The sequence below is a fragment of the Micromesistius poutassou genome, assembly GCF_964030765.1.
Source record: "Micromesistius poutassou genome assembly, chromosome: 22".
In the NCBI taxonomy this organism is placed as follows: Eukaryota; Metazoa; Chordata; class Actinopteri; order Gadiformes; family Gadidae; genus Micromesistius; species Micromesistius poutassou.
Genome location: NC_140292.1, coordinates 5,849,071 through 5,874,688, shown reverse-complemented (window position 1 = coordinate 5,874,688; position 25,618 = coordinate 5,849,071). Strand labels below are relative to the sequence as shown.

At 47.2% G+C, this 25,618-nt stretch overlaps 1 protein-coding gene across 1 annotated transcript; it reads right to left on the bottom strand.

The window, feature by feature from the left end:
• Positions 1-95: 95 nt before the first annotated feature.
• cplane1 (ciliogenesis and planar polarity effector 1) lies at positions 96-23,646 on the bottom strand (the record flags this gene model as incomplete). Its single annotated transcript, XM_084486378.1, has 49 exons — positions 96-473; positions 668-987; positions 1,086-1,213; positions 1,357-1,527; positions 1,624-1,679; positions 1,847-2,039; positions 2,403-2,534; positions 2,651-2,687; positions 3,806-3,976; positions 4,205-4,304; positions 4,673-4,917; positions 5,532-5,760; positions 6,350-6,462; positions 6,571-6,627; positions 6,883-7,029; positions 7,412-7,472; positions 7,566-7,644; positions 7,733-7,911; positions 8,242-8,925; positions 9,042-9,386; positions 9,546-9,828; positions 9,984-10,048; positions 10,275-10,360; positions 10,670-10,827; positions 10,917-12,128; positions 12,259-12,601; positions 12,806-12,917; positions 13,333-13,482; positions 13,880-13,989; positions 14,439-14,586; positions 15,016-15,180; positions 15,676-15,905; positions 16,107-16,219; positions 16,342-16,567; positions 16,955-17,122; positions 17,487-17,651; positions 17,874-17,954; positions 18,091-18,281; positions 18,639-19,486; positions 19,786-19,980; positions 20,429-20,678; positions 21,135-21,317; positions 21,495-21,598; positions 22,055-22,211; positions 22,313-22,419; positions 22,715-22,947; positions 23,106-23,225; positions 23,315-23,450; positions 23,566-23,646. The coding sequence occupies 49 exons, from the start codon at positions 23,644-23,646 to the stop codon at positions 297-299; spliced, it is 10,044 nt and encodes a 3,347-aa protein (XP_084342504.1). The 3' UTR covers positions 96-296.
• Between the last annotated feature and the right edge of the window lie 1,972 nt (positions 23,647-25,618).

The following is a 25,618-nucleotide window of genomic DNA, read 5'->3' as shown; positions in this document are numbered from 1 at the left end:
TACCACAAATAAATTAAAAAAAAATACAAAATAATCTCACCTAATCACTTTACTGAAACAAATACGGTAAGTCACACAATGACCTAAAGTAAGCTGCCTGATATATAAAATGATAACATACTGCATTGCAGTAGAACAAACTCAAATCTTGCTGTATCTATTTAGACAATTACAAAAATGTGTTGAGTTATTGCTTGTGTAAAGGCACATATTCGTTAATAACAAAAAGTCTGTGTACTTTGACAATTAGAAGGCATGACAATTAGAAGTCATGAAAGCACTTTGGAAAGTATTCTTCAAATGTCCTCTGTGGCTACCAGTCTTTCAATCTCAGCCCAGTCGATCTGGCTGAGATTACTGGTGTCAGTGTCAGAGAGCCTCTCCAGCCAAGACATCCCTTCGGCTCCTTCCTCCTCCGCCTCCTCCTCATCCTCCTCATCCTCATCCTCATCTTCAGACAGCCCTGCCAGACCCTGTGAAGCATATCACAACATTAACATGTATTGCTTTGTTTTCCTTATTTGTTTAATTCAGATATCTAAACAGACATTTAGAGGCCAATTAAACCTAATCCAAAGAATGCAGACAATCCTCAAAAAGTGTCAGATCTGCAAGCCTAATTCCTCTGTGTTTTAAATACGAATGATTGACGGTGTGGCTTTCTTACTGTTCTAGGGTCCTTCACGTCCAGGTGTCTGGGGATATCCAGGGGAGGGTTCCACGAGCTTGATGCCTCATTCTCCTCTCTCTCCATCTCCTCCATCTCCATCTCCTCCATCTCCTCTCTCTCCATCTCCTCCCTCCTCTCTCTCCTTCCAGCAGAGGCCGCTCTGGAAGGAGATCTGTTCATCGCCGATTTGATTGGGCCTTCCCTGTGTGGTGCTCTGCCCTGATTGGCTGGGCCGTGTGGCGTAGCCCTGCCTTTCGCCTCACTGATCATGCCGCGCCTGGTCACCTGAGACAGACGGTCCTTGGGCAGGGTGCTCACTAATGGAGGAAAACACAGTTAGCGAATGATCCTGAAATTATTTTATTGTTTATTTCATGTAGCATGTAATGGATAATGTTTAACTTTTCTCTGATACCTGGTCTATTTAGTCCAAATCTCTGCTGGTTCTCCAAAGGCGATCGCCATCTTTGTTTCTGTTCAGACTGTTCCCAGGGATAAAAGAGGGCCTGTGATGGTCTTGACTGGACATTGGGACTGGAATCCCTGAGTACGAAAAAACAAACAATGTCGGCAAAACTAACCGTGTTTCTTAAAATCCTATCCAGATGAGAGGGACAACAAAACCATTAGAACACCCAATATGCAGACAATGAAGGAACCCAATCGGTTGAGTGGCGGAGAACTACCTGGGTTTTGTACTTGCGGAGATGTGCGCTATAGTGGGATGTATAGAAGAGGGGGAGGGAGCACTTCCGGTCTGTGCGTTGCTGGGCACAGTCAAAAAGGCTCGTGGCAGATCACTGACCAACAGACAGGCCTCCCGGGTCCTCTGGTTGAACTGCTCCAGAAGCACCACCCTGATAGAGAGGAACCACGCGAGGCCTTCAGTATGAACACCGACATGAGGACACCACGCACCCCACTGTGTGTCACTGTTGATCATGGGAACATACTTCTCTTTATCTTCTTTGATTTTCTTAACGGCAGCCTGGTACGTGAATGTGGAATTCTGTGGAAGGGCGGAATCAGGATTTATGAATAAAAGACGAAAAAAGGAAAATCATTTACATTTACGTTTACATTTAAAAACCAAACAACACAGCACAACTAAAAACCCAATTCATAGCAGTGCAGCAATAAAATGCATCGATCAAAGAATAAAAAAGGCCTTCTCACCAGTGGTTTGGCACTGGCGAATGGCCGGTGCTCCCGCTGCCTCATCTCCTCCCTCTGTTTCTGGTAGGAGGCCTGCCTCTCTCGCTGCTTCCTCCTCATCCAGGTCCGCAGCTCCTTCCCGCTCTCCTGGTCGTCGGCCGCGCGGCTCTGCAGGGACCAATCCGCTCGCTGCAGCTGCTGCTGATGCTGCAGTCTGGTACCCAATAACAATCAGACCGTCACCGTGGTAACACTTGTATGCTTTTGGGGCTTTAGCAGTCAGTGATTGTATGTGACCTTGTTGGGTACCATCTCATAACTGACTTAGTTGTGTTATCATTGAGATGTAACTATCCAGCACTACATTTCTCCCAACATGTTTTTTTCTGCTAGCTACCCTGGCCTCTGTGTAGCTGTATTTTTAGAAACCTGGTCATTAAGCTCTCTGAATCTTTTTGAACCTACTCTGATTTTAATTTGTTTATTGACTTCTCTCACCCTCCCATGCAAGTCACTTTGGCTAACATGGTTCATTGAATGATAAATAAGGTATTTGTGGTCAGGGGGGTTACTGCACCTGTGGAGCCGGGCAGCCTGGGCGTGGGACACCTCCAGGTCAGACGGGGAGAGGGCCCCCTCCCTGACCAGCTCTCCCAGGATATCAGTCATGTCACTCAGCCCGCTGAGCCCCAGACTGCTGTCCACCGACCTGGAGATCAGCAGGGGATGGTTAGAGTGAATGGATCATGTTCTGTAGGAAAATACGTAAATAATATCAATAAAGGAGTAGCAAAGAAGTCAATCCCTGAACATTCGTCAACTTACATCCTTGTTGTTTCAGGGAACATGTGGTCTTTGGTCCCTGTTGATAACAACACAGTTATTATTAACAAAATAGATAACAGGAAAGGTAGCGATTCAAAAAAGGATCTGTCCTTGAAATTCAACCTTGAGTTCTACAATCTAAACTACTCTATTGGTGGCTCTCCTAGTGTGTGCTGAGGGCATTCTGCTGGCCTGGCACCTACTGACGGCAGCACGAGGGTTGGGTGCATAGTGTTGGGTGACGAGAGCCTTCGAGAGACAGGGGGTGTGGGGGGATAACTCTTCCCCTCCCTCCCTCCCTTACCCTGACTCACAGATCACAAGACATACTATCCTCTCAATCTGCCAGGAGACAACCTTAAGACAGAAACTGTAGAGTCCACCATCAGCGCGTCGGCTGGCTGTGAATGCCGATGGATTAGTCGTTGTATCGACACGACCAGACGCAAGCTCTGGTGTTCACGTAACATGAGCTGAGATCAATGTTTACGGTAACTGAAACCTGCGGGCTACTTTATAGTGGACAGAAGTTAAGGCAGCACTTAACTAATTAGTATCATGGCTTATGATGTCTCTGAAATCTGCCATCAATCTGGTACTGGATACGCCGGCTTAAAGTATTTTATAGGCGTAGACGTTATTCATTACCGTTGTCATGTTTACACAAGCAATAGCAGTTGATCCCAAAGACAGGTAGGTTTCCCAGAGAAACTCACAGTCGTGCTAGCTTTGCATATTTTGTCAACAAAACCTTCTCTTGCAAGTGTGTGACCTATAAAAATCCCAAGATGAATGACTATAATTGGCAGGAGTTTAAAGGCCTTTGCAAAAGTATCATCATTCTGGTGCACAATGCAGAGTAGCCAAGTGCACGTATCAGGGTGTTCAAACCGGCACTATTTACCTCTCTACTGAAGCTAGTAACTCTCATTTAAAAAAAGAATAAAGCTGAAGAATAAAGTCAACCCATTCAGTAAATGTAGCTCTATAAATCATTTAATTCTGGCCCACTCCAGCCCCTCCCCCACCATGGGGGAGAAGATCCTATCCTCTGAAAACTATAATAGCCATAACTGTAGCTACTACTAAAGCCAGTAGAGGCTGCTAATGGGAAACCGTGAGCGAGCAGGTTTAAATAAGTCAGTAAGAGTTTACTTGTAGGGGTACGAGGGCTGGACGGAGCGGCTCTCTGGGTGTTCGGAGACAGGGGTGAGAGAGAGACAGACTGTCTCTTAGCCACCGGTGAGTCGGTCTGAGGTTCACGGTGTCCTCGCTGCCTTCCTTCAGACAAATTCTCTTTGTTAGCACGAGACGGCGACCGCCACGCTGGTGAAGACAAGAGACATGTGATCAAATGGGTTAGGTGGGGTTAATGGATTGTTCCGCTCAACCACATTGTGTGTACTGTCAATTCATCCAACTTTGTGTGTAAAGCATTTTTTGTGGTAAGAAAGTAAGAAAGTTCCACTAAAAGGTATGTTTTCACATTTAAGAGATTTAAGTAAAACCATCTGGTCACACACTGTCACAACTGTTATGACAGTTGAGGTTCACCTTTGTCCGGGAGGAAGAGGCTGACGGTTTTGCTCTGGGTCATCTTGCTGTCGGGTCCCTGAGCTGAGACCGGAGTCAATGGGTCGATGGTGGGCACCAACTGAAAGAGAGAGGCAACATCAAGTAAGGCTACAATTATAACAAAGAAGAGCAGGCCTTTATCTGTGTACCATTAAGAGGTCTCTGTGATTTTGTTTCTCAGTTTCTTATTTATTTAACTTTTATGTATATTAAAAACATATTTTTTCAACAGTACACAGTGAAGGCAGGCAGCAGCCGTCAACAATTAACATTGCATTTTCTATAAATTAATAATACTGAAACACACACACAAACATACATGTATATATATAAATAAAACATATCTGAGTTACTGTAGGATCAAGGTCAAGTTAAACCTATATCCATAGTCCTTCATCACAGATCCAGCAAAAGATTTCAAACACAAGACACACAGCAGCCCCCCACCATCCTGGAGTTGACGAACTCTGTCTCCATGTGGTCGGCGATGCTCTGCAGCGCGGCCAGCTGGGCATCCATCTCCGTCAGGCAGCTGGAGAAGTGAGCTGTCTGGGGCCCAGTCGAGGCCCCCAGGGGCCCGGGGCTCTGTGGCTCCGGGGCCCTATCGTTATGAGAGGGCCTCGGCCGGCTCTGGAGGAGAGAGTCTGTCACGCGATCGCCGGTGGACGTCACGAGAGGGGGATCTGGGAGATCTACAGAGCACACAAGACACATTACTGCTGTGTGAAAGGCAATGATGAGACTTAATATTTCCTATTATATGACCTATTAAATACAATTATACAGACTCCAGATAGCTAGCAAGCTGGCCTGGAAGAACGCAAAGTAACAAATTTACATGAATGCGGGCTACTACAGGGAGGCCGTGGAACTAAATGTATGCTTGGTTCACACTTTATTTTTCAATAAAGCGGCTGAGACAGTAGATGCATGCCCTAGAAGCCAGACTGAACACACAGGTAGGGCTCGCACATTGTGTCTGCTCAAGCGTTGCCAATGGGCACCGGAGCATGAAAGACCGACTGCTGATAGATAATAAATAATAGTAATTTAGCTTATTTTGTCATGTCATCCATTTGTCATGCTTATGTGCAAAGCGTCTTACATAATGTTTCTGTTTTGCATCTATATTTTTCGATACATAACATCAATGAGCAGGTAGGGCGTAGGGCATCCTGCACAAGGATGTCAACAGGTAGTTTGCAGACATCGAAGTTTCGAACCCAGAACCTTACGATTGGGAGTCAAACAGCCCACAACACCACTAGACGATCCACCAACCCCATCACAGAACCCAGAGCCCTACCTGGTGGAGGTACGGTCTCTGGGATCTCCCCCACGGCTGTGTCTGAGGTCCTCGCCCCAGCGGCGTTGCTAACGACGGAGGCTGCGATGAGATGGAGCTTGGCTGAAGAGGGTTCTGGGTGCTGGGTGTCCTGCTCGGACCTGGGGCGGGGCCCGGGGGCGGGGTCTCCAAGCAGGGACTCCTCCTCCTCCAGGTCCACCACGTTCAGGAACTGCCGGCCGGGCGAATCCTGACAGAGAGGGGGGGGGACAAAAGAAAGGTGGGGACCGTTATGAAGGTTGCACTTTAATATTAACAATCGCTAGCCTGGCTATTGCCAGACCAGGCTCAATCATAGATTGCACGTTGGTCTGGGGAAGCTGCTGTCATTTTCTTCAGCACAAGAGGCGTGATCAACGGGCGGAGTTAAATTGACTCTGAACGCAATTGGCTGCTTGCCGTTGCTTTTCTGTCATCATTGTGTTAAACCAGCCAATAGCGTGCCAGGGGGAAAAGCCAGCTTGGTGATGGGCTCCCGCAAAAACGTATCGAAACTAGAAAGAAATGTATTGCTCTTCTCCAGACCCTTCTGCAGGGCGAACTCAAATCACCAGCAGAATGGGCGGGGCTACCCAGTCTAAACAATCACAATATCAATAGTGATACCTAAAATTATATTTTATTTGCGGCTTTTCAAAACTTTACTTGCTGATTTGACAAGACAAAATCAAAGCCAATACTCACTCACTTCGTAAAATGCTTACAAATAAATTCATAGTGCAACATAATGATGCAATAGAAGAAGCCTAACGATTGAGTTCACATGTTGGGGGAATCACCTGGTTCTGCTGGGGTCTTTGCTGGCTCTCCTCTGTGTCCCGGACAGGGCTCTCTCTGGGGAGCCACTGGTTCATCAACACCTCTGGTGGTGAAACCACTGCAGGCCTTTGTGCTGATTGAATAACACACACACACACACACAATGATTATTAGTCTATCCATGACTATCCATGAATATACTTGCATTATTAAGTTGTTGCTGGTATAAAACATGACTTACATTCAGGGTTTGAGGCAGTTGCAGATACAGCTTTAGCCGTGAGTTTGGATGTCCCAGCTAAACACACACAAAATCACATTATGAAAAGCACATTTCAAAGGATATTGACAATACATATCCTCATACGTGGTAGTGCACAGATTCATCTAATACCATCTTTATGGGTTATGAATGATACATCCAAGCCTCTAACACAGACCCTATCACCTCACAGAAGATAGCCTTTTTTGTTTAACAGTTTTGTCTGCGTATTACTCAACATATTGCCAACTCAATTTCAGGGTGTTGTAGTGTTGCTCCACGGCTACTGACCAGGGTCCGTGTTGGTGCAGGCGTCATGGCTCTCTGGCGGGCTCTTGTGTGTGGAGGCGAAGGCGTGGAGCTCTGCTGAGGTAGCGTAGGCCTTGTCCAGTAGCCTCTGACCCACAAGCAAGGGGTCATCTGGACAGGGGAGGACGGCTTTAATCCAAGAATTAGAAGAAAGTATAACAGATTGTAGCCTGAGACATAAAGGAGGCATCGCTGTGAATGTATTTCGTCTTGATCGCATTTATTATCGCCTTTCACCTCACCTATAAAAATAGTGTAGGTGTGTCATGTTTATGTTCTCACTTCCATTTCATTCCCATGATTATGTTATATTTGAGTTTGTTTAACAGAAAGGGTTGAACTACTTAAAGTGCAGGTTTGGTTGCGTACTTTCATATGGCTTGTTAGGGTTAGTATACTTTGTGATTTTAAAGTTTGTTCACTCTTTCAAGCCTCCAAACTGAAAAATGGACAGTCTAGCCCTAAATTAATCTTGTTAAGAGGACAAGAGATGTTCAGAGAACACACTTACCAAAGGGCACAGCCAAGTCTCTGCCAACTGCAGACTGATCATTGGCACGTCCTTCGTTTGGCTAAGAACAACATTAACATTGTAGTATCAAATCGATGAGCTTGTCATAAGCATACATCATACACATCAAAAGGTATCAGCAATCATCTCCTACCTCTTGTGTGGGAATGATCGACTCGTCCGGTCTGAATGTGACCTTCTCTCCGTTCCTCGCCCTGTCTTTTCTACTCCTCCTTTAAAAGACAAACAGCGGTAAGCGCAACGTGTGAAACCTGCCGTCTAAAACAATGGAAACTTGTATAAAGAGTGTTGAAGCCTTACGTTTTGCAGGAAGAGGGCGAGACATCAAGGAGTGCTGCTCCGGTCCGGTTCTCCGGCTGTGGGTTCACTGAGATCAGCTGGAGGCCTGACGGGGTCCTGACCTCAGGGTCTAGTCTCCTCAGGTCCTGCAGAAGGTCCACATAGTTGATTTTGGGCGCAGGAGTGGAGCGGGGAAACACCTGAAACGAGAGATAGTCAGGTCAAGTCAGTCAAGGGATTTTTAAAAGATGTACTAGGGGGGCAGGATAATTGGGTGTTTGACTCCCAGGAAGGAAAGGTACTGGGTTCGATCCCCAATGTCCGCAGTCTACTAACAGAAAGCTGCCTCACCCCTACCTGCCCAGTAAAATGTCAATGTTCATGTTATTCTAAGGTTATAAAAACAATGATTAAATTTGTCATGGGATTATTACTTATGAATATTATTTTGCATTTCTGTTCCCCTAGTAGCCTCTAGCTTCAACACACTGCACCTTGATGACGGTTGTTCACACAACCACAGCTCCTACCGTTCTTGGTTCAGGGTCGATGTATAGGAGCTGCATGGTGGTTGCTGGTGGTGGTGGTCGTCTGCTGAAAGCAGGGATGAGGGTGGTGACCGGTCTGTGGGGGGACAGTCTGGAGACCTGAGGGAATGCGATCGGGGTGGGGCCCGGCGAGGAGTGACAGTTGAGCAGGCGAAGCCCCAGCCCCAGAGGGGCCCCGCGGTCTGGAAGGTCAGGGTGGGGAACTGATGGAAACTCAGCTCTTTGGGAGGTCCTGGAGTAGGGCCCCGACGCCCGGGTTCTCATACGTGTGGAACCGGCGGCTGAATATTGACCGTGTCGTGCTGGTGGAGCGAACAACACTTCCTCTTCTTCTTCGTTTGCCCAGAACGAGGCTGCTTGGTCGTCGTCTAATGGTCGCGGGTTGTGATGAGGGGGGCCGATGTTTGCAGGCTGGGGCCCCCAGGCCTGTCGGACTGGGGAATCGGGCGGAGGAGGTAGACGGAGCAGCTTCAGCCCCGGGAGGAGGAGGGAGGGAGTGGCATGGCTGGTGGTGTCGAGGTCAGAGGGTAAGGGCATGGGGATGGAGGGAAGAGTTTGGTCGCGGTCGAGGGTGATCAGCAGCCCCTGGGAGGTCAGGAGTGGCTGCCGGCTCACTCCGGGAGGGCTTCCTGGGGGCTCGGCCTGGACCAACAATGGCTGCATCGACTGCAGAGAAACCAAAACATCTCGTTGTTATAGCGTTGATGAGATCAAAACACACAAGATCCATATACAATCACCACAACGCAAACAAAAAGAGACACAGTACAATCTTGAATTACCTCTGCACTGTCGATTATACCGGCATGATTCCTGGATGTGGAAGGCTGGTCAGGCCGTCTGTCTGGGTCAGGCCCAGCTGAAGTATTGTAAGTGGATGCCAGGTTGGGCAGAGCACCGCTGAGTTCAGAGCGCAGTGGGACCCCGGCTTGAGGTTGAAGCTGTTCGTAGGTGTTGGTGTGAACCGGGGGGAACAAAGTGTTGGGCTGAGAGGGTGGGAAGGGGGCGGGCGGAGCCGCTGACGGGTGCGACAGGAGTGTGTTAGACTGGGCCAGCTGCACGTAGGGGAGGCTGGCGAAGGTGGAGCCCACCATGTGCATGAGGCTCATGAAGTTGATCTGCTGCAACTGAAAGAAGATATCACTTTTGAGTTTGCACCTCGATTCTCAGTCTAAACATAAATCTGTCTTAGGGCTTTTTCACCAATAAAATAAGAATAATTACAACTGGATGACTTCTATTTAATTTCTTTATTTAACCTCTATTTGACATCTCTCTTGTAATACCTGGACCAGCCTGAAGAGCTCATCGTTCACGAGCTGTCTCACGGGCTCGGCCTGAGGGGCTGGTGTGTCGTTGGTCACCATGGTGACGGGAGGAGGAGCCGTGGTTCTGGAGGACTCTGAGGGCTGAGGGTGAGGAGGGTCAGCTGGGGCGTTGATGGTCAGTGATGCGGACCGGTCAGAGGGCCGAGGGGGTGCAGGCCCATCCTGGGCTCCCTGAACTGGGGGGATGGCTGGAGGTTCGGGGTCACTGGGGGCTTTTGGGCCAGCAGGAATGCTAGGAACACTGGGTAAAGATGGGCACAGACTGGAGATTCAAATCTGTCTTCATTGGACATCAATAATGGTGTACAACGTGAGGACTATAAAACAGGACTGTTTGTTCCCTTTTGATTTAAGCACAACATTTAAATCGATATCGGTATGCGGTTTAAAACTTACTGTGACGTTGCACTGGGCGCTTCCCCGACTCTCTCTGAACACCGAAGATCCTCAAGTTTCAGAACCTGATCAAGAGAAAGAATAACCACTTGAAGTATTTGATGAAACATTATAAATACATTTTAACTGTATTATCATCATATTTTTTGACAAACTAAGATTGGTACTAACAATGTGAACAGGCCTTAGATCAAAATGGTCCATAATGTATAAAGTTCCTCAGTCATTGATATTGAAGCACATTCAAACAGAGGAAAAATGTAATTAAGAATCCTATGAAGAGGTACTCACTGTATCAAGTAATTGGGCGTTACCACAGACCTTATCAACAGAAAGAACAGACAGGGCGCTTGTGACCTGACTGGCACTGCTGGGCTCTATAGAAATGTCAAAAACAAACAAAGGATGGCATGAGAGTGGTTTACATTAAAAGGTGCTGTAGGTAAGATTGGAGAGTTGTAAAGAGGCCCAACAAACAACTCTCAAAGATTTTGCAAACAAACAACCCAAAAACGACCCTGTTCTCTCTAAATCTCTGCTTACATTCCTACATACCTTCTTGCATTCACACACTAGAGAATGACATGCAAGGTGGATTCCCTGAACAACTGACACTCAAATATAGCTCTTAAATCTCAACACCTTAAACAAGAGAACCAGTGATCTAATGCACTCTAACGGCTTACCTTCGTCCTCATCTTCTTCCTCAGCTACAACATGGTCACACAGTGAGGGCTGCTGTGATGTCATCATTCCCATCTCAGAGTCATAAGTTACTGCTTCCTGGACGGTGTGGTCTGTTGTGTCTCCAGAAGCCCCCGTCTCCGGTTCCTCTTCTGATGCGCTGAAGTGACATTCCAGATCAAATGTCAAACAAAACAATCTATACACAGACGATCAAGTCAAAACTTTTATAAAGTGTGGCACACTCACAACGATGGGTCTTCGGGCATCAGCTGGGGATCGGGGAGGGTGACCGGGGTGTTGGTAGACCCAGGGTAGCCGGTGTTGATGCTACCCTCCCCCTCCTGCTTCCAGCCCGCCTCGGGCAGCAGCACCGGGGCCGAGCTGACCTGTGGTTCTGCCGCCCGGGTCAACAGGGGTCCGGTACCAGGGTCAGCGTGCGGGAGGAGGGCAGAGGAGCATCTGTGCTCCAGCAGGCTGAGCGCCGTGAGCACGGCCGGGGTGGACGCCTTCACCCGGATCACCACCCCAACGTCGGACGCCCCTCCTTCCTCTGGTCCGCTCTTCTTCTTCTTCTTCTTCTTCATCATCATCATCCCGTGGTTTCCGAGCGGTGTCCTCCTATTGGCCCAGCGGACCATCCACTCCAGGAGGCGGCCCAGCTCTGGGAACTGGGCCTCCAGCTTAGAGTCCAGGCCGTGCTGCAGATCCGCCAGTATCTCCGCGGAAACGGGAGTGCCGAAGGCCCAGCTCTCAGACAGATTCTCCCAAGGACCGTCGCTCTGTCTGGGGCTCAGAGCCGAGTGTACGCTACCCCCCATGGTGCACGACTCTGGAGCTGGTGTCGCCTTCTGATTCTGCTGCTGCTGCTGCTGCTGCTGGAGGCCAAACAGACCCTGCGGCCTCCCAGGGGCCAGCCCAGGCAGAGCGGCCACAGATGACGGCTGGGTCCTCCTCATTACGGGCTTCTCTGCGGCTTCGCTCCAGACCAGGGAGGACGTCGGCTCAGATCGGGCGAGATCGGGAACAGCCGCGGGTCTGTAACAGTGTCCCGCCCTGAACACGGGCCTGGGCGCGTCCGGGCCGGTCCCGGACGGCTTTCTGCCGGCGTGGCCCCCGTCCCGCTGGCGGCGGCGCAGGGTGGAGAGCACGTCGAAGGTGAGGGAGTGCAGCTCGCGCTCCCTCAGCGGCGAGGTGAAGCCCTGCAGCAGGGGGAGCTCGCAGCCGTCCTCCCCCCCTGAGGACTCAGAGCCGTCCTTCTCCAGCACGTAGCTGAGGAAGAGCTCCAGGAAACGCGGGTACTCCTCGTCCTCCAGCTCAAACTCCCAGGTGCCGACCGCGGGCGGGGCGGGGCGATCCGGATCCTGCTGGGAAACCTGGGGCTGCCTGGAGGGGCCCGGACGGACCTTGTTCGTCTTAGATGGTGCTTTCTTTGCTTTGACGCCGTCTTGCACTCGTTTGCTGTTAAAAAGGAAAAAGTACAAATGAATCCACTTTATAGTTAAATCTCGCTTGTATCAGTTTCTAAGTCTGTTCATGTTCATGGACATGTCACAGAATCAAATAATTGTGTTCTGCCTCTCTGAGCTACCTGGCGGTGGTTCTGGACGGCAGGTCCGTAGACAGAGCTTCTGATGTGTTCTCCGCCGTGTCTCCATCGCTGTACACCATCGGCTGCCCCCGGTCGGTCAGGGTGCTGGTACTCAGACTGGTCCCCAGGGAGAGATGCCCTGGGAGGGCCATTCCCCGGCCACTTCCCCCTGCTCCTCCACCTCCTCCACCTCCTCTGTTGTCCTCCTCCTCCTCCCTCTCCCACAGGAACAGCTGGGGCGGGGCCAGGTGCCTCTGCAGGCGCTGCAGGTCCTTCCTCCTCTGCCTCCTCTTGTCTTGGAGTGTCACCAACATGACCTCACTGCTCGCCTCCCCGGTGTCTCCTTCAAGATAAGAGCGCATAGCGGCACGTGTGATTAAACGGATTAAAAGGATGGGAATTAATAAGGAAGGTCATAGAGTAAGTCATGTAGATTTATGTTTCGTTTTAATGTATCATCTATTACCCCTCTATAACCATTAGTATCCACTCTGCGAACCATCAAGATGATATATTAAGTACGCGGATGTCATAAATGTGTGAGTACCTAGCACGGTGCAGTTCTTCAGTCTCTCCAGCAGTGAGTGGTATTTCTCCCTCAGTGGAACCCGCACCGATTCCTCCTCCGCTGGGAACGCCCGGACCAGAGTGTCAGCCACCTGAGAGGGACAGACGACAAACAAACGTGTCAACCTGAATGGACAAACAAATAACCCTCATGTAGGTGACGGTAGGCTGAGAGAGGGTCATGCATTGTAGTGTTATTCCGGAGCTGAAGGCAAGAGGGTGGGATGGGGCTGCAGGCAGGGTGATAAAGGGCTAAAGGAAGGCTGGGATGGGGCTAAAGGGAGGGTGGGACGGGGCTGAAGGCAGGCAGGATGGGATGTTGGATATAAGCAGTGGGCCCAGGCTGGGGGCTGGGCGGGTGGGTGGATATAGGCAGGGTGGGATGTTGGATATAGGCAGGGTGGGATGTTGGATATAGGCAGGGTGGGATGTTGGATATAGGCAGGGTGGGATGTTGGATATAGGCAGGGTGGGACAGGGGTTGCAGGCAGGGTGAGATGTACTCACCATAGAGAGGGGCGGTAGTTCGGACACGAGGCTGAGCAGGATGTCCTGCAGCATCTCCTCGGCGTTGAGGAAGCGAGAGAAGGGCAGCAGTCTGCAGGCCCAGTGGACCGCTTCCACGCAGGAAGAGATCATCTCAGGGTCATCAAACTCCTAGCAGGTAGAATACAATAGAATTGGATTGATCACTCATTGATCCAATTTGTCTAGCATATATCGGCATTGGGCCACAAAGTCATTAACTAACGAAATACTGTGAAGAACATACACAAGCCTCTCTCCCTGGTTCATGGTGGGTCGATTCAAATAGTGAGAGACGCCTCTTCCTGTAACTTCATTAATCACTGTCACTCGTTCATTCTCACACACAGATAGATTCTGACTTTAGAGCAGAGGCCTGAAACCCAAGCTTTTTAGAAGTTATAATGTTTAACCCTCAATAATATCCTTACTGTTTGATTGTCATTATCGGTTATCGTCCTCATTATCATTGTCTCTACTGCTACTCCATAGGATAGGGAGGTAGATACATGTGTAAACAAGCAGCTACCTGTGCATCTCTCTGTGCGTGCCTGGCCGCCTGGTACTTCCGACAGGAGACAGACAGCTGGTCCCTGACGTGAAGCAGCCAGCAGAGACCACACAGATCCCTGAAGCAGCCTGAAACAAACACAATCACAACACAACACGGTTCTGAGTGGCAGTTGAAGCTGCTGTTGGTAAGACTTGAGTTATGTGAAGAGAGAGCTGAGTTTATTTTTAAACTAAGCATCCTAGAAAACGTCCCCTCGCTCTATGGTCATTCTCCACCATTGAGAAGTGTTGTATTTCATGTGACTGTGATTGACAAGCAAGATGGATTCCTCAAACCAATCAGGTAAGAGACGCCCTGGTCCCTGCCCTTGGTCATAAATAAGCCGGGAGCCGTCTCAAATCTAAATGGTCTCATTCAAAGGCATTCCCAACTCCAACCAGATATTCTCACACTCACTAATAGCCGACAGATGGCTGTTCCATTTCCAATAAATGACACTCTTAGCTCTCAGCTCTTAAATCTTACCTACAGCACCTTAAAAATGTGGACATAAGTAGTTTAGATGGCGTCTTACTTATGGTCTGGATGGTGACGGGGTCCAGCTGGCCGTCTCTATTGGGGCCTTTCCTGAAGAACCCAGCGCGGGTCACCAGGTTGACCAGCCCCTCTGGGAACACCCCCTCCTCCTCTGCAGCACACGGGTGGCCGTACTTCTTCTTGATCTGGTTATAAATGCATACATGTGTTTACACACATCATCAAATAAATTGTTTGTATGAATTACTTTAAGCACGAATTACTATAAGGTACAAGAAAGAGCCATAACATGCAATAACACTTTGCACAACTTAAATAACAGGAAATAATACAGATAATACAGCAAATAATACAGAATACTCAAATATTTGGCCTGTTAAGCCCTTTGAGACTGTAATGGTGATTAAGGGCTATACAAATGAAACAGAATTGAACAACAAATTTAAAAAGATTGTCATTTTATCTTCTTTTTTTTCTCCATTGTACTTTTATCTAGCAAAGATCCATATCTGTTGGGATTCTCTGGGTTTAGTATGTGACCCCGGTCCTCACAGCCCCAGACATCCCCTGCCCTGAAGGGAGGGGAGGGGAGGGCGGCGGTGGGGTGACAGTACCTTGTACTGGATGTGCCTGGCCCGTCGCAGGTGGCTGATGTACCACTGGGCCGCCGGGCGACAGCAGCGAGCGGACCTCAGCAGCAGCAGCAGCCTCTGCAGCACCGCGGAGACCCGGTGACGGGAGGAGACCTCAGAGAGCCGGCCCCCCGTCCCCACAGCGTCCTGGGCGGGGACACAACACACCGCGCGGTCACAGTCTGTTGGAGCTTACCGCATTATATTGCTGAATAACAATCTAGAAAAATTATGAATTACTGTTATCTATTATATTTTATCTATGTTGCTTGTTCCTTTTGCTGTTACATTTGTATAGTTATTCCAAATGTTGCACTATTTGACACTTTTAAATTACCGTCAAACAGAACAGGAGTTACATCTATATTGGAATTGTGGTTCACTAACATTTATCATTTCTTGGCCGAAATGCTGGCTCATATGAAACCGAAGGAGGTAAAAAAAACAACTTTAAAAAAAGTACTGCTAGTCCATTTTTATGGTCCATGTATAATATTTATTCCTGTTTGATGCTAACTGCATCATTGCGTCTATGATACGCTACCATCATGCGTTGTTCAACGTTATGTTCCCTCCCATGTTGTTTGATAACCTAGTGATGTCCCATATATATAAGGTGGTGGTTCTCTGCATGAGGCCCACCTGTGTGTTGGAGGCGGGCTGGGGGCAGTACAGTGGAGGGGCAGGGAGGTAGAGTTCCTGGGGCACCAGAGCAGGCAGACAGGAGGACAGGGCCTTGGCCGACTCCATCAGGTCAGACAGCAGCCCTGACACCACGTCCACCCCGGCCATGACGGAGGCCTTCAGGATCTCCCCCACCGAGCCCTGCACTACGTCCCAGTCCTCGCCCTCCGACCACTCCGGGGAACAGCCTTCAAAGAAGATGTCAATGTCATTATGTTAACATATGTATAAAGGGTGTGATAATAACGTTGTATGAAAATGAGTAAATCATTTGCTATTTGTATGCCTATGTCACACAAAAAAAATGTCATAGAATATTTTTTTGTTATCAGTCATATCAAATGTTTATATTTCAGAGAAAATAAAATATTTTTTTAAGTTGTTTTTACCTCCTTCGGTCTCATTCGAGTCAGCGTTTCGGCTGAGAAGAGAATCCAGCTGATCCTGAAAGATACTTCCTGTCTCTAAGGCTGCTGGGAAATGGAGTTCTCTCAACCTCACCCTGCAAAATAACAGATCCCCAGCTGTTAATACAACAAACAAACCTATCAGAACTGGACCTGCAGTGCAGTATGTGAGGATATTAGAGAAGAACCACTTGGTTATAAGCAGAGTACTACTGACCCGGGGAAGTGATCGTCCCGGTAGCTGGTATAAGCCAGGCTGAGCGAGGCTGCCGTCTTCCAGTCTCCGAGGCGGTCGGCCAGCCACACGGCCTCAGGCAGCAGCCCACCAATGAGCAGCAGGTCCTGGGCGTAGTCCACCGTCCACACGTCAGACACGTGCTGCTCCCTCACCGCCCGGGCGACCCTCTCCTGGCACAGGGGCACCAGGCGACCCACGCAGGGCGCTGATACACCATACATATAAATAATCAGTATTACCCAAAGAACACATGCAGGAAACATACAGGAGGAAAATTGCAGAATCCTACATAAAAAACATCTGAGATCCACTTCTTACCGAGAGATTATAACAATTATAGTACACTTCTCATGCTATATTGTTGTTTTTTTGGCTTGTTATTGAATTTAATTGGATGCACAATCACTGTGTATGTGAGATGTAACTCTCTCTTACTTTAAAATAATTAAAAGGGGTCTTTGTGATCCCTACAGATGCTCTGCACTCTCCCCAGGTGTTTGTATTTTTATACTTGGTCACGCAGACCTGTATGCCTCTGCATGATTGTCCTCAGCATCACTTGAGTGTCAGCTGAGGTGGCGTGGCGTCTCACCGTGAGGCAGGTGGAGCGGAGGCAGGAGCTCCACGCTGTGCGGGGGCAGGATGCAGAGGGGCTGGTTGGTGAAGTAGGAGGCCATGAACCTCCCCAGGGTCTGCACCGCCGCGCGGGCCGCGTCACGGTGGAGGTCCGCCGGCAGCCAGGACTCACACTGGGCCTCGCCTGCACCAGGGGGACACACAACATCGTGAGCCAAGCTTGGTTAGCGCACCTATAAGAAACCTGGTTCTTCAAAGTAGGTATTATAGAGTAGCTGCTTTTGATTGTTAAAGGGTCTGCATTTAAATGAACTGAAATTGTGACAGGTTACCCATAGAGGTTCGACTCAACCGATTGGATGTTTACGAGACCTAAAGATACCGGTTGACATGGGAAATTGGGATTGAAACCCACCACCTTCCGTCAAATATTCAAACCCTGATCTATATATATCTGATTCTGTGCCTCAATAAAAAAAAACACAATTTTGCTAGACAGTGGCTGACGTCTGCTTGCTATACATGAGATATTATTTAGTCTAGGAGACCTTCTGTGGGGTCGGTGCTCTGCGGTCGGCGGGGGGCAGGGTCCAGTACCAGCTGGGCCATGCGGTCCCCGAGGGCCTGGGCTTCTCTCAGACGGTACTGGAACAGCAGCCCGTACAGCATGGCCAGGCACAGCCGCGTCTCCTGGAACACGCTGCGTTCACTACCTGACACGCAGAAACATACATCAAATACACATTACACACCCTAACCCTAACACATACAAAGAAAATATATTGATAATAATCATTTATTTAAATAAGATTAACATCATTAATCCCAGGTACTTCAGTTAACATTATTGACACTTGAGGTAAACATTATTGATGCTACATTATTGACAGTAATTGATGAAGATAACAAGAACGATTGCTGTAACCGTTTCTTACTTATATTCCTCTCTGTCCACATCTCTGACCTCCACGCCTCTGCACTCTCAGCGTACGACCCAAACAGAAAGTGGCGTTCTCCTAAATCAAAAGGGACACTGCATGATAAAGACTTTGCTTGCTTCAAAAAAAAAAGCATTAAAAATAAAGTTCCATGGCACAGCCCTTGACTCCATGTGTCACGCATTATGCAGAGCGGTAATCCGTCAAGACGGACCTTGACAGCTGAGCAGGGCCGGTCCGTCCTCTAGCCTCGCCCCCGTGCCCTGGAGAGCCTCCTGAATCTGGGACAGGACGACGGACGCCTGCCCCTGTTCCTCCGCCCAGCCATCGCAGCCCGCGAGGCCCTGCAGCTCCTCCATGTAGCGCTGGGTGAGGCTGTAGAGCCACTGCCACGCCACCAGCAGCCTGCCCCAGCAACCACAGGATGACACACAGAGTTCACATATGGTCCCTTGACCAGAATATTAGGTCAAATAATCATCCACTGGCCAGCAGAAATTTGGAACATTTTGTAAAAATGAATAAAAGATAAAAAGATTGTATCTGTGTTTCTATTACTACATGCATTACTACCCGACTTGAGGATGGCTTGTTATATTGTAATTAATGTGTAATAAACAATCAAAAATATGAATTAGATAGAGTGGGTGAAAGAAAGGGAGGAATGGGAACGTATATGAATGTTGTGGTCGTCGCGGCTGTTTCTTTTTAAATTCTTGAATGAACCAAATAGTGAACAACGAGAGAACAAGACTTATCTACCTGCTAGAAGGCCGTTGAGGAACAGGCAGCCACTGGCTGCTGAAGCCAGTCCTCCCTTCGTTCAAGTCTTGTAGGAGAGGCACACGGTAAACATCAGAAGACCAGAGCTCCGTGGGTCTGTCCTTGTCGGACCCCTGAGGTGCAGACGCCCAGACCTGTCTCTGCTGGAGAGTGTAGGCGTGGTCTAGACTGTCTGCCGCCTGCCTCACGACACACAGGGCGCTGGATATGCTCTGGGACGATAACTGCGAGCCGGAGCAACCCCTGGGCAAGGCATCGGGTAGCGGGGACAGCAGCAGGTGTGCCAGCTTTTGGGTGAGTTCCACCACCGACCCCAGGCGGCTCTGACCGCCGGGGTGGAACGCGTCCCAGGAGAGGAACACGAGGAAGGCACTGAAAAGCTGTGAGACGCGAGAGCTGCCGCAAACGCCGCCCGTCCCAGAGTGGCCAGTGGCGGTGCTGGCGGTGGTGCTAGCGGTATAATGGAGCAAGGCGGCTAGCCGTAGAACAAGGCGGACGGTGTGAGTCAGGAGGTACTGGTGCTCCTCGGCCGCTCCTCCCAGAGACAGCCCCAGAGCCCAGGCAGTCAGCAGGTGAACCTTGACCCCCCCCAGGGTCCTCAAAGACCAAGACGTCTTCTTCTTCTCTGAGCTGGCGGCTGAGGAGAAGTCCCAGGTCGTCCTTGGGTCGTCCTCGGGATCGGCAAGACCCCCGGGGGACACGGCCGGGTGGGGGTCCGACCTGGCGTGGAGGGTGTCGAACATGGAAGCGAACTCTAAAACGCCGCCGTCTTCCCTGTGCGAACCGGCAGCGCGCACGTCCACGTCGGAGTCGTCCTCGAAAAAAGCCTGAAACAAATAAACAAATATTAGGTAAGGAACGAAAAGCACATACAATAAGTGACCTTCCATCCTTTATCTATGTATTCAGGCACATTCCTCTCAGTAAGGATGCCTTGCTTAACAATGCCATCAGATAAGCTGTGGTTTAGTTGGGAATCGAACAAAGAACAGTTAAACGTTTAGGTAGGGAGTCTAAAAGGACATTCCCCTATTCGCCCCATCCCCCACGACTATCCATTTGATTTCATTAAAAACATGAGATTTTACACCAACGTGTTCAGGTATATGAAATGCACTAGACATGCCTGTGCTTTGTGAAGAAGCTCGCGAGTGTCACTCATGGTTCCCTGGTCCTGCAGGAAGAGAGGTAGAGAGCTGGCATGGGCTGGTGACGGGGCCATGGAGTGGAGCGTATTAGGGCCAGACGTAACAGAGGGATCCATCTCCTCCTTCTGGCCGCTCAGGCAAGACACAGAGTCCAGCCACGCCCTAATATTCAACTGAGAACAGAAGAGGAAATGCAATGGGATACAGTACTGCTAGAAGACCAATGAAGAAGAAAACAATGCATGGTAAAGTCATAATATGCATTGGATCCATTTAAATCAGCTTGGTTCAAATTGGCATTAAGGATTAAACAATCAATGTGTAATATTTAAGCTAGCTCGGTGTCAATGATTGATGGACATATTAATCATGTTATAAATAAAATCACATCCAATTATATATTCTATAAATAAAAGATTCTTGCCAGCTCGTACCACTCTCTTTCTAAAAGGTGAACTTCACAATTTAATTGTTTTTTTAATAGATTTTTCCCCTTTTTGATTAGTATAGTGATTTTAGGAGGTTGAACAACCACCCTATTATTTCAAAATCTTAACAAAGTGATGCACACTGCAAAATAGTTTTTGAAAATAACTATCGTCAATGGGCCTTGTTGGTCACCTGGGTCTTCTGCAGCCTCTGGATGGTGTTCTCCATGTCCCTGCTGGACTCCTGCAGCAGGGCGGTCATGAGCAGTGCCGGGGTGGCCCTGTCCAGAAGCCGCAGCACCGTGACCATGTAGCCGTCAGACACCACCAGGTAGAAGAGCCGGGGGTGCCAGGTCACGGAGAAGCGCTGCCTCAGGACGTCCCAGAAGGACACGCTGGAGCTGGAGAGAGAGGCCTCTGCTCCCCTGGAGGACTCAGGCGGCCTGGGTGAAGAAAGGGCTTTTAGGTTGCGTGTTTCATTTTATTTAATCACATATGATAAGAGGGTGGAAATGAGGGAGCTAGAGGTTCTGCCAATAAATGTAATGTGTTGACGTCTCGTTACATTTCATTTGTGAAGCCTGAATTAAGTTGCTTTTTGCACTCATAACTTTTCGATTAAAGAAAGGTTACAAATGTTAATCCCAGGGTTCATTTTAGAATTGTTTTCATATTTAGAAATAAGAAAATATATATGTGATATATGTGTATGTGTGTTTGAGACAGAGAGACCAAGAATGTGAATGAGAGTGAATGAGAAAGAGAGTGAGAGAGCAAGAGAGACAAAGAGTGAGAGAGCAAGAGAGCAAGAAAGTAAAAAAGCAACAGAGCGAGAGCATAGAACGACAGAGTTAGTGAGACAGAGAGACATAGAGAGAGAGAGAGAGAGAGAGCACTACCTGTAGGTGACCAGAGGGTGCAGTGGTAGGAAGTGGGCGGGCCCAAAGTCAACGTTGCAGCCGGAGCTGGACAGGCTGAGCAGGCCCCCGAGGCGAGCCAGCATGAGAAGGGACCCTCTCTTCAGAACACAAGCCAGGAAGAGCCCTGTGGGAGACCAGCTCACACTGCCCACCCAGTAGGATCTGAGGACCATAGAACATCAGGACCAGATTTCCATTCATTAGACAAATGCAATCCAACAAGTGCTAGTAATTGCTTATTTTTATTAAGGATTAATTTATTTATTTTGTTGTTATGGTACAAACAATCAATATGAATTACAGACTTGCAATCAACTTTATTTGCACATTTCACAATACCTTAAATATTTAGAAGGGATAGTCAAGTTCTTGCTCCCACATCCTCCTAATCCTCTGGCTATTGACACAAAGTTCTGTGTGCTAACAAAGAGAACTTGTGTAGCCTGCAACACAAGACATGTCACATAACAGTAGGCAAATGCAGAAATGCAAAACAAACTCCCACAGAACTAGTCGTTGAAATTAGGGCTGCACAATTGATTGCAAATTAATCAAAAATGGCAATTTGGCCTCTGCCAGAGTTTGCAATTAATTTATACATTTGTTCCAAAATAAATGAGAAAAACATAAATTAATCAGCTTTTGTACGCTCACTCAAATTCAAATTACAAACCGTTACCGTTACAACCTCAGCAATTGCTTTATTATTATTAATTGTTTTATATACAGTAGGCACCACAGGATATTAATTGTATTGATAATCTGTTAATCCTAATGAATTACTGCAATCACAATATCGGGCAATTTAATCACCATTATATTTTTGGTCATAATCATGCAGCCCTGGTTTAAGTGGGAATTAAATTTGAGGCTACAGAGTCAGTGGGTCTGGGACTCACCCTGGGGTCCCTCTGGTTTAAGGCTACGGCAAGCAGTCGACCATCAGGAGACAGGGCCGGCACCAGTGCCCCTCTGGACTTCACTGGCTTACAGGGCGGAGTGAGACTGGCCATTGGGTACGTCTTTGTGGCCCACTTGACGCTGTAATCTACACAACTACACAGAAATGGCTTGTTATAACATGGGGATTTCAGCGGGTTTAAAACAATTTCAGATCCACCATTAACGATGCAATGGATACGATTTATCTCACATACCACACTTCTCTCGCCAGCACCTCCTCCCATTGGACTTTCAGGAAGGTAATGCTTAGCTTGTCCCCAGATGTGAACACCCATGCTGATAAGAAGATATTACCAACAGCCTGTTTTTAAGAGAGCAACAAATTACAGCAAGCAAATACAGTCTACTTCAAATAATATTTCAAGTGACCTTTACTTTGTACGATCACTTGAAATGTATGAACAGTGGGTGTATGACATAATCAGGTATATTTACTGGTCATGTCAAAAAATGTTACGTTGTTATATTTTGTACAGACACTTTTAATGGTTTTGCCAACCCCAACACATTTCCCCTTGAGGCAAATAATGTTCCATTCTAAAGGAATAAAAAGCTAAATAAAATGTTAATAAAATAGTAATAGTAAAATAAGAAACCTCATTCTTGACAAAGATGCCTTGCTGGCTTGCTTCTTTATCTTTGAGCAAAGGCAGGGCAGCGTCTTCAGCGGGCTGTATGTGTGCCCAGCATCCCCCGACGATCCCGTCTCGTACCCCCGTCAGATCCCTGACGTCAGCACACTCCCATAGGTATACGTGGCCTGTAACTGCTGCAAGAACCACACGCATCCCGTCCCCTGAGACATGGAGGGCTACACAGGGAGCATTTCCTGAAAAAAATGAAAAATGTTGAAGTGAGTGAGTAATGAGTGTTTGACTGAGTGATTAGGACATGGATGAAAATCTTTTACAATCAAGATGTAATCTTGTCCTACAATTGGTTTTATATGGTTCTGTTGGCCTTTTGGGCACACCTAACTGCATCTACCTTTAACAGAAGCAATCAGTTGTGCTACTTCTGGCACTGCTGAAGCAGTTTTCAACCAATCTTTATCCCTGTTCCATAGAAACAGCTCCCCTGATACCAGCAGTCCAGCGAGCCATACACCTGAGGGAAAAAAGACAAGCAGTAACTGGAAGTGTAATGATGATACGATGCTAATTAAACATAGCGTTGATTGTAGAATTGAACCCTACCTGTCTGGGATGCTGCCATAGTGACCACAGTATTGAGCAAGGGATGTAGTTTAGGGATCTTTTTCTTAGTACGACCAGTCACCATGTTGATTTCACTGATTCGCTTGTCATCCAACAGGAAGACAGCCTCCTTCTCCTGGTGGATGAAGTGAACACATTCGTACGATGTCAAATGTACCAATAGCTATAATCATACTGAATTGTTCCAGGCCAGTCACCACTTGCTCATAAACAAAACAAGGTATATTTACCTGACCAAGCCAGCAGAATCGCGGCCATGGTTTCTTTCTTTTGATGCTGGATGACAAGACAACTTCCAACTTCAGCTCCATTTTTGTGGAAACGCATAAGTCCCGTAGTTGATTATAGAGGAATCATCTAGGCTGAAGGAAACGAAAGTAGAAGATGCTAACAACAGTTCTACTGCAGTTAGCAAAAGAATAGCCCAATGTAGATTTCAACCTTATTTTTCCTGACTGACCATCATCTACCGGTTATATTGAATACCTAATTTAAACATATATATTGCATGGGAACACTCGTATGTATGCATTCGACTAACGAAATTATTATCATACCATAACTGTGGTGACTTCTTCTGTCTTCTTGTTTATGTTCCAGTATAACTGGCTAGCTTAAGTAAGTTAGCTAGCTAGGTTAATTCCACCATTCAAACGCCGTAATGTCCCCCTAACCTGCATCTCAGTCCTCTGTCTTCTTACACACACATACATGCAACGCAGCATCTGTAAAATGACCTATGTAGGTACGTGAATGTACTGTTTTTATGAAATATTTCTAATTTCCCTCCGTCCACATGTATTCCCATGATCCCTCTGAGCGAAGCTAAAAGCGTTTCCCTGGGAACCAGAGCGGACTCACGCCGAGCTGCAGGCAACAGCTGACAACGTAAACATCTCTCTACAAACTGCGAAATAAGTGCCCAAATGTCCATTGTTAATAACCAACTAATGAATATATGTATTGGCTTTGTATACATGAATTAGCACATTGATTTATTGAATTTATGAGTCCGTTTGTAAAAGGTCAATAATTCGATGTGAATAGATATATGTATAACTTATTTAGCCAACAGGGGGCAGAATGGTTCAATAACATGTATTTATGTTAGAAAGCTGTCTCCAAGAACCTGAGTGATTTCTTTTTCAGTGCCTGTCAGGCACAGGTGTGCTTTTGTCGTTGCCAGGTTCACCCAGACTATAGTCAAATGCTTTCCTTACTTGTCATCCGGGCACACATATCTCATTAAGTCATACCTATTGGGTGATGAACAGCATTTTATTAGTCCCTTCTTATTTTTATTATCTACGGATATTGGCTTCTTTGACTTAGAAAGAAGAAAATGGGTTTTCGACATTCATAGTTGCTACTTTTCGTACACTGGCTATATTTTAATGTAAAACTTTTTAACAATACACAAACAGAATGTTTTTATAAACCTGACAGTTCATTTCCATTCCTCCTTTATACTGTCAGAATAGATTTGAAAAGCGTTGAAATGGTGTTTGATGGTCTCACAATATCACAATAATAACTCGACCTACATTATACATAAGGCTATTTTCAGACTTCATATTTCTTCACATTTGGCTATTTATTGAACACACGATATTATCTCTGATTTCCCTTTTCTCCCATGAGCATCTTAGTGCACTTTGAAGAATCAAAACACTAATACCCTAATCATATGATCTTTAATACGTCAGTTTGAAAAGAGTTTGGCCACTAATATAATATGCCATAAGAAACATTGTTATAATCTCTCACAACAACTGTGTCTATTTTAGGTTCACTCTGTGTGTCCATGCCATAGTAAAGGATACAAAACACAAGTGTTTTCTTTGTTGATTTACTTACTGGTACTGGTTGGTACATAGCGTGACAGACTTACAACTGAGTGTAAATCAAAAAAGGTAATAACACAGCATAGTAATGGTCATTGAGGACCAATAAGATGAAATTGAGGAACAATATAGGTTAAAGATTGGTTAGGAGAGGACAATATTTCGTTTTAAGAAGCAAATGTGCAGCCGTTTTACTACACCCAGATTGTAGGCTTGCATTTATGTATATTTATAAATATAACAGCATAACCAAGTTTGTTTTGGTCAATCATTTACATTGTGCTGAATTGTTGACAAAACAAACAAGGTGTATTGCATTTTTGATGTATGTTGACTGTTTATGCTGTCGTATTATTACTACTATTATTGTGAATGAAGGCAAGTAGGGTACAAACATGGGTAGGCCTACTACAATAGTGTGCTCTTTTCCGCGAGCGAA